The 11,257-nt window shown below is 37.9% G+C and overlaps 1 protein-coding gene across 2 annotated transcripts in view; it reads left to right on the top strand.

The window, feature by feature from the left end:
* Positions 1-11,257, top strand: part of LOC107659455 (vacuolar protein sorting-associated protein 35-like) — a 34,027-nt gene that overhangs the window by 14,719 nt on the left and 8,051 nt on the right. For both annotated transcript variants that reach the window (XM_016448404.1, XM_016448405.1), the window contains exons 6-12: positions 3,922-4,104; positions 4,354-4,567; positions 5,814-5,897; positions 6,059-6,168; positions 6,806-6,902; positions 7,005-7,153; positions 8,773-8,980. In XM_016448404.1, coding sequence (XP_016303890.1) covers positions 3,922-4,104; positions 4,354-4,567; positions 5,814-5,897; positions 6,059-6,168; positions 6,806-6,902; positions 7,005-7,153; positions 8,773-8,980 — 1,045 coding nt within the window. The remainder of the gene's footprint in view (positions 1-3,921; positions 4,105-4,353; positions 4,568-5,813; positions 5,898-6,058; positions 6,169-6,805; positions 6,903-7,004; positions 7,154-8,772; positions 8,981-11,257) is intronic.

Genomic DNA, 11,257 nt, shown 5'->3' with positions numbered 1-11,257 from the left:
TATGTTTTCGATACAGAGTGCAAATGGCTGTGCATTTATTTGTGTTTTTAACTAGATGGGAGCGAAATGAAACCGTCTGAACCCGAAGCTGTGTGTGTTGTCTGTCTTCCCTCTTCCCCCTCCGCTCGCAACTCACCACTCCCACTTTTTTTTTTTTTAGCATTTTTTAAAACTGTGGTGAGAACTTTAAAACTGTGGTGAGACCCTTTAAACCCCATTGAAAATCTGTGGAATGACTTGAAGACTGCAGTCCACAAACAGTCACCATCAAATTTAACTGAACTTGAGCAGTTCTGCAAAGAAGAGTGGGCAAATATTGCAAAGTCTAGTAAAGACTATTGTGAAAAGTTAGTAGAGACATATCCTAACAGACAAAAGGCTGCAATTAAAGCAAAAGGTGGTTCAACAAAATACTGACACAAGCCATCCTTTTTCCTACTCGTGGATTCTGATCTCATTGAAACTGATTGATTTTTTTCTGAAATGTTGGTGTTATATCTTTCACTTGGATGCTATCAGTTGCACAGAGTAAATACAGCTGGATACAACAAAAACTGTGTCTGTCTTCATTTCAGGCTGCAAAGCAACACCATCAAATTTAACTGAACTTGAGCAGTTCTGCAAAGAAGAGTGGGCAAATATTGCAAAGTCTAGTAAAGACTATTGTGAAAAGTTAGTAGAGACATATCCTAACAGACAAAAGGCTGCAATTAAAGCAAAAGGTGGTTCAACAAAATACTGACACAAGCCATCCTTTTTCCTACTCGTGGATTCTGATCTCATTGAAACTGATTGATTTTTGCGGCTCGTGACGATACATTGATGTGTAAAGACACGAAACGATCGGTCTGTGCAAGAAACTGAACAGTAATTATATCGTTTTTTACCTCTGGTGCACTGCAAAGTCTGAACTGTCCTGAGCGCATCGAGATTTGACGATACGAGTATCGATACAGCTGGCCCTGTATCGATATTGTGGCACGTGTGCAGCAGTGGACTGCACTTAATTTGAAACAACTTACAAGAACAACGTATAAAGAGACGTAATCCCCGAAACAGAGCTTCTCACTTGCGCAATACAGAAATAGCTGCTAAATGTTACTTATCTTTGTCAACCTGGCAACCCTGTGCACGCGCGCTCTCTCTACACTGTAAACGCGCTTGCTTTCTGAAAACACCGGTTTTAGTTTTAGCTTGCAGTTTAGCGATCTCCACTTCAATATTCTATTCTCAGAAAAGTGTAATTCATAAAGTGTTCATTTATGAGAGAGAGGCTGTGTATGTATGGTAGCTCTTGAGCGATTAAGCTATTTAGTTGATAAAATTGTGGGGCAGCGCTAAAAAATTTGTTCCTCAATGTCTGAGTGCGGCCGCAACGTGATCTGTGTGAGTGACTGAGACGGCGTGTGTGTGCGTTAGATACAGAAGACAGCGCATTAGTTTAGAACTCTTCTCAATTTTATTTTTTAAACTTGGAGAGTGTTAATTTGTGCAATAATAAACCAACCAGCAATGTAAATATGATTTTTAAAAAATATATTAGAATGAGTACATTACAATATAAATTTATTAGAACGAGTACATTATTATTTATGGGCTTAAAAACAAGATGCAAAAAATCAGAATATTGTACCTGGTGGGGAGTGCCCAATGTAAACATGAAACATATGCTATTACCTATATTGTACTGTGGTACAGTTATGGAGGCCTTTCATAATGCAGAGGTCAACTGCCTGTTCTGCCAATAGTTAGAAATGGCACTATAGTATGCAGTGTTTAATAAACAGCTGTTTTACTAAATTCTTCTGAGGTGAAATTCAGTGCAGTCCCGTATCGTGATATGCATCGTATCGTGACTTTGCTGGTGATACACAGCCCTAGTTTTAACCCATTTTGAGCTTGACATGGCTGCTATAGTTGCTAATTTGCACTGCTCTTGATAAGTTGCATTGGTGATTATGGAAATGGAAGCTGGATGTGTTTGTGCTCTTTAATTGCTTTCATCTGCACTTTTTTGGGATTGCAGCCTTCCCTGTTTAGTAAATCTAGCCCAATAAGTACAGAAACAATTTCCCTTTTGTGATTTGTTGTATACTGGCTTTCAGAAAATCAGTCTTAAAGATAGGGAGATTTGTAAATTAGTATGGATTGAATTTGAGCCGTGAGGATTGGGAGAGAAAAAATGAGAGGAGAGTGAGAGCACAGTTGAAAAGATGTTTGATTTTTGTGGAGCTCCTTTGTTGTCTGCTCATCTTTAATGAGGAAGTGTGTGCTTTAACAGATTGATGGAGTGCATTTGTTTGAAGAAAAAGTAAGGCATAAACAAGCAGTGCTTAAGTGACGCAAGAAAGTACAGCCACCAACAAGTGTTTCTACCACATAACAGCTGCGGCTTTATACAGAAATAAAGTGATTTCTGGGTTACTCCTTTGAGTGTGCCTTTTAATAATTGCCATAAGTTGTAAAATGGTTATCAGGAGTTGGCCTTCATTGGGGGAGCCTGGCAGAGGCAGTGTCATCTGGGGCGACACAAGGCGCCTCCACTCACATGCAGTGAAATGTGCACTCTAGTTTTTTGACTCAACTGCAGTGCTTTCATGGCATTGTGCCCGCTATCATTTCTGCCTACGCCTCTCATTGAAGGAATTGTGATCTAGTGGGTAACTTTTTTTTTTCTGAGCAGCTCATTATAGTGCTTCTTTGCCTCCCCTCATTTCAGTTGCTATCTTTCTATATGGGTTTCACCTCTGAAGCGGTCTCTCTCTTAAATTAAAGTCTCTTAACCTCCTAGAAACCAATACAGTTGATCTTCTTAAAAAGTCAAGCCGTAAATGCTTCTATAACAATAACATAGATAATATAAAAGGTCTGAAATGTTTTGAGGAGTCCAAGTAGCAGTGTAGTCCATTCAAATGGTATAATGGCTGTATTTAATGTTTGCGTGCAATTTTGGGGATATTAAAACACTCTGCTAATCTATCCTGGGTCTAATATGGAGATATCTGTCCTGGGTCAGTGCTGGAGAGGCATTTATTCTGGTGAATCAGTTCATTGTAAGTGATCTGGAAAGTCACCATTATGCTAGCAAATCGGTTCAGCCTAAATAGCTCACCCTCTGAAATGGAGCATTGGAAAGCCTGATTACTTTTATTTAATAGGTCTGTTTATGAGAATGCTACGTTGTTACATGTTAATTAAATATAAGTCACTATGAAGTAATTTATGGGAAAACATTTATGTATGCAACATATAACATTTTAACTCCTTATTTCCTGTATTGAATGTTTCTAACATACCTTGCAACAGCTGTGGTTTGTCAGTGGCTTAATTATCCGTATGAGCCATATTGAAAGTCATCAAAAGAAAATGCTAAAAAATATATCAGGATTTATATATATATATATATATATATATATATATATATATTAAAAAAAAACTCCCAGCCCTAAATCACCACTCATTCAGTTCTTCTGAATGTAATGATGTGGTATTAACATTTAAAACATTTTCTAAATGGCTTGTATTTCATTCCCCTAAACATTGTTTCAGAATTTTATAAACTTACTACATCCAAATGTTAATTAATCAACACAAAAAATCAAAGACCAAAGTGTAGCTAAATAAACTGCTCAGATCAGTCAGGCTCGTGGAATAGAAAGTGTTGCTTTTGTGCCTGTTACTGTGGAATTTGCATTAAGCCTGGCAGATGTCTTTTATTTCACTTCAGTGTTTTTCATTGTTTATATTGCAAAAGATAAATCTTCTAGGGTTCATGCTTTATGAGTACATCCATCATTTTATTATGAGGCTTAACTAAAGTACTTTTTCAAGTACTTTAGTTATCTGGTACCTTTGTTTTTCCACTTGTTTGCGGTCATTGAGTCATATTGCTCATTAACTTCTCTCTCTTTGGCTTCTCAGGTACCTGTTGATAACTGTTGGAGTGGTGTACGTTCGCTCTTTCCCCCAATCCCGCAAAGACATACTAAAGGACCTGGTGGAAATGTGTCGTGGTGTGCAGCATCCGCTCCGGGGCTTGTTCCTCAGGAACTACCTGCTGCAGTGTACGCGCAACATCCTGCCTGATGATGGAGAGCAGGCTGAGTACGACACTCCGTATTTAATGGCTGTAATTGCACCTCAAGTAGTTCAAGAGTCTTGTGACTCACACTGAGCAATTTAAATGATGCCGTAGCAATCCTATGTGCTAAAATACAATTTAATCCATTGCTAGAAAAGGCCTGTTTTTCCTGCGTTCAGTGCTTAGACAGCTTTTGACAAAATGAATCACTACAAATGTCATTATCTGCTAAGGACTGAATAACTACCAATGTGCTCTTCTATTTGATTTAGGGAAGAGATGACCGGGGACATTAATGACTCCATTGACTTTGTACTGCTGAATTTTGCCGAGATGAATAAATTGTGGGTGCGAATGCAGCATCAGGGACACAGTAGGGACCGAGAAAAGAGAGAGAAGGAGAGGCAAGAGCTGCGTATCCTCGTAGGGACCAATCTGGTCCGACTGAGCCAGCTGGAAGGCGTCAATGTGGAAAAGTACAAACAGGTGCGTTTCAGTTGCAGTGCTCCAGTGTAGATAAATGATCTTTCTCCAAAGCCTATAAAGCTCTTTTAAAGGTTGAAAAGGGTGCATTGAAATTAGATTTGACCTTGATTACCTGTTTATTTGTGGGAACCTCAAGTTAGCACTTAGCATAAATCACTGGGTAAAAGAGCCATTGATGGAACGACAACTGCGTAAGAGGTTACGGTATCTTTTGATAGTCCTTTGAAAGCTGTTTGTTAAAACACTCCATGTTCACGATCATGAATTAACAATGTGACAGGCTCAGTATGTTTTCATTTGATTTTTAAATTCAAGCACCCATACATATGCATAACAGTGTGCCTGCAGGACAGCTTTTCTGATGTACTTTAAGCTTTTTAACCAGAGTTAAATGATCATTTTATTTTGATATGACCAAATCAAAACTCTGTGATTCATACTTCCAACAAACAGCTTACAGACTCATGTACCTTGGTCATATTACTTTTAAATGCCCACTTATTTTTAGAACTACAAGTGACGGGATTGTGGAAATGTCGCTGAATAAAAAATTAATAAATGAATATTTTATCAAGTTATCCATATTATATTTGAATAGTTTGTAAAACAGACAATCATTCTCATTTTGAGCCATTTGTGAAAAAAAGCGTTCAAAAGTTGTTGTTTTTTTGTACTTGATCAAATATGATAGTAAAGACATTTAAAATGTTACAAAAGGTTTCTATTCGAAACAAATGCTGTTCTTTTGAACATTCTATTCATAAAAGAATCCTGAAAAAATCTATCATGGTTTCCACAAAATATTAAGCGGTTTAATTGTTTTCAACATTAATACACCAAATCAGTAACGATTTCTGAAGGATCATGTGATACTGAAGGCTTGAGCAGTGGCTGTTGAAAATTCAGCTTTGCCGTCACATGAATAAAATACATGTTAAAATATATTAAAATAAAAGCAGTTATTTTAAATTGTAATAATATTTCACACTATTACTGTTGTAATCATTTTTATCATAAATGCAGCCTTGGTGAGCATAAGAAACTTATTTGAAAAAAAAAAAAAAAATCATATAGACCTTAAACTCTATAGTATACACCACAACAAGAACTGTTTGTAACGTATATTGGTTTTAAAGCAGCATATACTGTAGGCAGAAATTTGTAGAATTGTGCTGTGATTTGCAGTTATCTTGTTTGCAAAAGGATTTGGCAGCGCTAATGGTAAATATATGTCGACTCCCCACAGATCGTTTTGTCTGGGATCTTGGAGCAGGTGGTGAACTGTAGAGACCCTCTAGCACAGGAATACCTCATGGAGTGCATCATACAGGTACAGAAATACGCCAACTTCACTCATCATCCTGTTGTACCTGACTGTAGGAGTCTGTCTTTTAACATGCTCCCCATTTAACCCAACTATTTTAAGTAGTAGGTGTGGGCATGTTATAGTTAATTCCCTCACATTTTTGTCTGCACTTTCTTTTTCTGCAGGTCATTCCGGATGAGTTCCACCTGCAGACGTTGAACCCGTTCCTTCGCTCCTGTGCTGATCTGCACCAAAACGTGAACGTCAAGAACATCATCATTGCCCTTATTGACAGGTGGCTTGTTGTTCCAATTATTCACTGTTCAGTGCAGAGAGAGATCTGTTATTTACATACTGTATCTTTAGGGCCTTTCGCACCGCGGGAACTTTTTCATAGTACCAGAACTAATTGTGGAAGTCCCCACTTTTTGGCGTTTTCGACAAATGACGTCGCTGTCGACTGGCTTACGTCACTTCTTAGTACACACTCTCGGTGCGAATGCAACCCTTTAAATGGTACTGGGAAATAGTTCGCGCAAAATCGTCCCAGTACTTTAGTACTGTACATTTAGTTCTGGAACTAAAGCGGTGCGAAAGGCCCTTTTCTTTTAAATAAATTTCATTTATCTTGGTTATATAATGCGAAGAAATTTTATTTATAATCTTTATTTTACAGTGCTTGTTACACGTTTTATGTACTTACTGTAGTAATAAATTATAGATAAATGCATGTAACTAACACTAAAACAAACCCCCATCCTAACCCTAACCATATTATAAGTACAATATTTCTCAGTACTTAAATGTATAATTACAGTGTAACAAGGACACTGTACAATAAAGTGTAACTGAAGAAATTCATACGTTTTAGCGTAACTTAACTTTTCAGAGCTGTATATTGAGTCTTATTCGATTGTGGTCTCATCCCACAGATTGGCCTTGTTTGCTCACAGAGAAGATGGGCCTGGAATCCCTGCTGAAATCAAGCTATTTGATATTTTCTCACAGCAGGTGGCAACTGTCATACAGGTATAATATCATGTGGTGTCTTTACTGAAATATGGAGTAATTTAGTAAAATCACTAACTCAAATGTTTAATGTTGCAATCTTTACTTTTTCTTTCTTGTCAGTCTCGTCAGGATATGCCATCTGAAGATGTTGTTTCGCTCCAAGTGTCTCTCATTAATCTGGCCATGAAGTGCTATCCTGAGCGTGTGGACTATGTAGATAAAGTGTTGGAAAGTACTGTGGAGATTTTCAACAAACTCAACCTGGAGCAGTGAGTATTAGTTCAAATGTTTTTCTCACACCATTCGGCAAATCAGAACATGGTCAAAGCAACACCCACACTCTTTAGCACTTAAGTGTGTTGCTGAAAGATCCTTAGGCTTTTACTTGCTAGAGGATTTGAGTGTTTCATTTCTGTATTTAGCCTCATTTTTGGTATAAAGGAACCATTACATCAGATCATGCCTATAATAACTACGTAACCTCTTAAACTAGTATGCTGATCCTAATCTATATTTGAGTTGTTGCACCCCGCTAATATATTCAAAGAAAACTAGACCATCTGAAAGTATTGCAATGTAATTTCTGGTTAAAAGTTTTCAATTTTGTTTATATTTAGATTACATTTTAACCATTAAGTCAAAACCACCTCTTGTTTCTGGTCTAATAATTTAAATTATAGTTTGTATGGAACCATATGTATTCACAGTTTAATAAATACTAATATTATAATACTAATATTTATTATAAAGAAAATCAGTTGTATTCCAGTGGATTTTCGTAGGCTAAATAGTTATTCGCCCATTTTCTCTTGAGCATCCAGTTGAACCTTAGTCTGTGTTAGTGATCTTTCTGAGATGACGTGCTGCTTTTACACTGGCAGTGTAGACGCACTCAAGCTTTTGCTGTGTGCCCACGTTTCAGTGTCGTCAGGGTGCAAGTCAGTGGGAGACTGACAATACAGCATACCTAAGGCATAACAGAAAGTTTTGACATAAAGTTTGAATGGGGTCTGTGCACTTGCAGTATAATTTTAGTGTTCTTCAAACCAGATTTTTTGACAATACAATAGCACATATTATTACAGAAAGCACTTTATTTTTTGATCAAAGAAGAACATGCAGATACTACATTTAAATGTCCCCTATAAGAGTTAGTTCCTGTGCTGTCTTTGTTTGCATTTTCATCTTTTACTCATGTGTTAAAAATAAATGTGATTGTTTCTTTGCTGACGTCTAAAATCTTACCAGACACCTAGCAATTTTGAGGGTGGATGGGATGCCACATAGACATGATGACTCACTGTTTGCAATCACAGTGAGTGACTGATCATAGCACAGGCCAGTCATGCTAAGGGCTGATATTTGTGACTAGCTGACACTTCAGCACACATTGTGGTAATGATTTTTGGTGTCATTCCTCAAATCTTCCTATTTAAGATGATTGGAAGATCTGTAAATGCTGGATTTGTTTTTATGGATGAATCGTTTCGCCGCCTTCAACATCTTGGTGTAAATTTGGCACATAGCTATACAAACCACCTGCCTTTTAAAATACATAGGGCCGCAGAAGTAAGGTCATTCATTACCACACCAGTATACCTGCTTCTCACAGTGAGTGACTGATCATAGCACAGGCCAGTCATGCTAAGGGCTGATATTTGTGACTAGCTGACACTTCAGCACACATTGTGGTAATGATTTTTGGTGTCATTCCTCAAATCTTCCTATTTAAGATGATTGGAAGATCTGTAAATGCTGGATTTGTTTTTATACAAACCACCTGCCTTTTAAAATACATAGGGCCGCAGAAGTAAGGTCATTCATTACCACATCAGTATACCTGCTTCTGTTTGTGACTGTTTGATTTCTTTCATGTCTTTTTGTGCAGCATTGCCACCAGCAGTGCAGTGTCTAAGGAGTTGACCAGGCTGCTAAAGATTCCTGTGGACACGTACAATAACATCCTCACCGTGCTCCAGCTCAAGCATTTTCCACCACTGTTTGAGTACTTCGATTATGAGTCACGCAAAAGTATGAGCTGCTACGTGCTGAGCAACATTCTGGACTACAACACCACCATAGTGGCCCAAGATCAGGTTTATATCATATACAGTACTGAATGGTCAGGCTGATGATGTTTGCATGTCTCCAATGAAATCCCAGTACAGTGGAACGTTTGAGAGTCTTGTATCTCTTTGTACAGTAAATTACATTGAATTGAATTGCCATACAAAGGTTTGGGGACTTTTGTGGAAACCGTAATGCATGTTTTTCAGTATTCTTTGATAAATGAACATTTCAAAAGAACAGCATTTATTTGAACTAGAAATCTTTTTATAAGATTGTTAATGTCTTTACTGTCACTTTTGATAAATTTAATGCACCCTTGCTAAGTAAGGGGCCGTTCACATATTGCGTCTTTTGCGCGCTCAAGTTCGTTATTTCAAATGTAGACATGTGGCAAGCGCACGCAAATAAAGAGTGACACGGTCAAGATGTGCTCGTTTTTTCCAGGCGCGTCTGTGCTGCAGCGAGATAAAAACATCTCAACTTTTCAGAATGCCGCAAGCGCACCGAGGGTCATGTCACAAGAACCAACCAATCACCTTCACCCTTTCCGTAACAACATTGAAAGCTCAGCCAAGATGGAGGCACAATTGATCATAACTGTACAGGGATAGGCATTTTTATATCAATTTAGTATAAATCTAGTAGCAGAGCTACTGCAAGCGATTTTCAGTGCTGGAAATCCATTTATCCTTCCCTGAAACTTCCGCGCCGTCATGGAGAGCGCAGGTCATGGTTGCTTAGCAACAGCAGATCCCAAGCACTTTGGAAAGAAGGAAAAAGCGGTGCGGATAGCGTTTTCCACACGTTTTTAGGCACGACATGTGACCGGCCCCTAAAAAGTAAAAATTTCTTAGAAAAAAATCTTGCTGAGCCCAAACCTTTGAATGGTACTGCACAATGATATCCTCATCAAAGTCTGCTCTCTTCAGGTCCTTCCACAACATTTATACTGGGTTAATGCAGTGTTTAGTTTTTGCCAAACAATTATCTCTTTTGTCCATAACGCATTCTTCCAATAGCCTCTGGCTCATCCACATGGTCCTTTGTCAAACATTAGGAAGGCAGCAGCATTCCTCTTAGATTGGAGTAGAGCACCCCATTCTTGTTCAGAGTAACCTTACTAAAGCGAGAGTGGCCTCTAGATCCTTAGATGATAGCCAGTTGATTAGAGGATTTTTGACCTCTGGAGTATTAAACATCTTGCTTTTGGGGTGGTTTTTGTTGGATAGAGTAACAGTGGAAATTTAAGGGGGTCTGAATACTTTCCGTACCCACTGTATGTCGCACTGTACAGCCCTGGTGGGGATGAATTTTTATTCATTTGTACTCTCTTGGTACACTCAAATTCTTCAAAAATAGTCAGCATGAAATGACTTCTCCCTATTTTCTAAATCCATGTTATAGATCTTATTGTGAACAATTCATCTGTGAATGTTACATTTTAAAAAAATGTTTGGCCTTGTAATATTTAATGAAAATGTCATAACTGGACCTTCCAGGGAAAAATATATTTTGCTACTTCTGTTTCATCATGACTATACAACTATTCCAGCTTGGTAAGCATAAATAACATCAGTCAATGACCAAAGCATGGCAAACCTCAAACCTGTGTAGTGCGGACCATAGTGTGATCGAGAAGACCCAGAGCAGGCCTGCTAAACTCACATGATTTTTATTTTTTTTATCTCATTAATTGAAAGGCTTTAGTTCAATTACATCTTTAAATAAACTGATGATACTTTACATACTATACTTCTTCAACAAAAATATTTACTCTTGGTCAATATGTAAGTGGAAAGAATTTGTGTATTAACAGATTGTCTTAGTTTAAGCACAAATGCAGAAGATTCTTAAAGCTTCACAAACTTTTTAATGCCATTGTATTTCCTTTTTGAATATATGAATATGTAACCAATATTTGAGTCATTTGCCTTTCTAATAGCAGGTGACTGACAGGTTCAGGTGGCCTATTGTCGGTTTCCTCCTTTGTTATTACACTGTGTACCATGAGTTTAGAGCACTGCAGAGGTTTTCGATTGCTTTTAGACTTGTCTGACACAAGCCCAGGGGTTTACTCTGCCTGTTTTTCAAAGGTGCATTGTTAATTCTAAATTCTAAATTTTAATAATAAAATCTGTGACTACTAAGGGAAAGGTCAGCTATGATTCAGACAGTTCTGCCCATTTCACTGAGGGAGGGTTATATTGATATTCCTGTGTTGGAGAATGTTGGAGCTCCTCTGGCCTTTTCTGAGCTCCATCTTGCCTCTCACCCACTCATTTTGTGAGCAGTTGAAAAGAGAG

This window comes from Sinocyclocheilus anshuiensis, unplaced genomic scaffold, assembly GCF_001515605.1.
Source record: "Sinocyclocheilus anshuiensis isolate Anshui unplaced genomic scaffold, SAMN03320099.WGS_v1.1 scaffold815, whole genome shotgun sequence".
Classification (NCBI taxonomy): Eukaryota; Metazoa; Chordata; class Actinopteri; order Cypriniformes; family Cyprinidae; genus Sinocyclocheilus; species Sinocyclocheilus anshuiensis.
The sequence above is the reverse complement of the archived record's forward strand: the minus strand, read 5'-3'. Positions and strand labels throughout refer to the sequence as shown.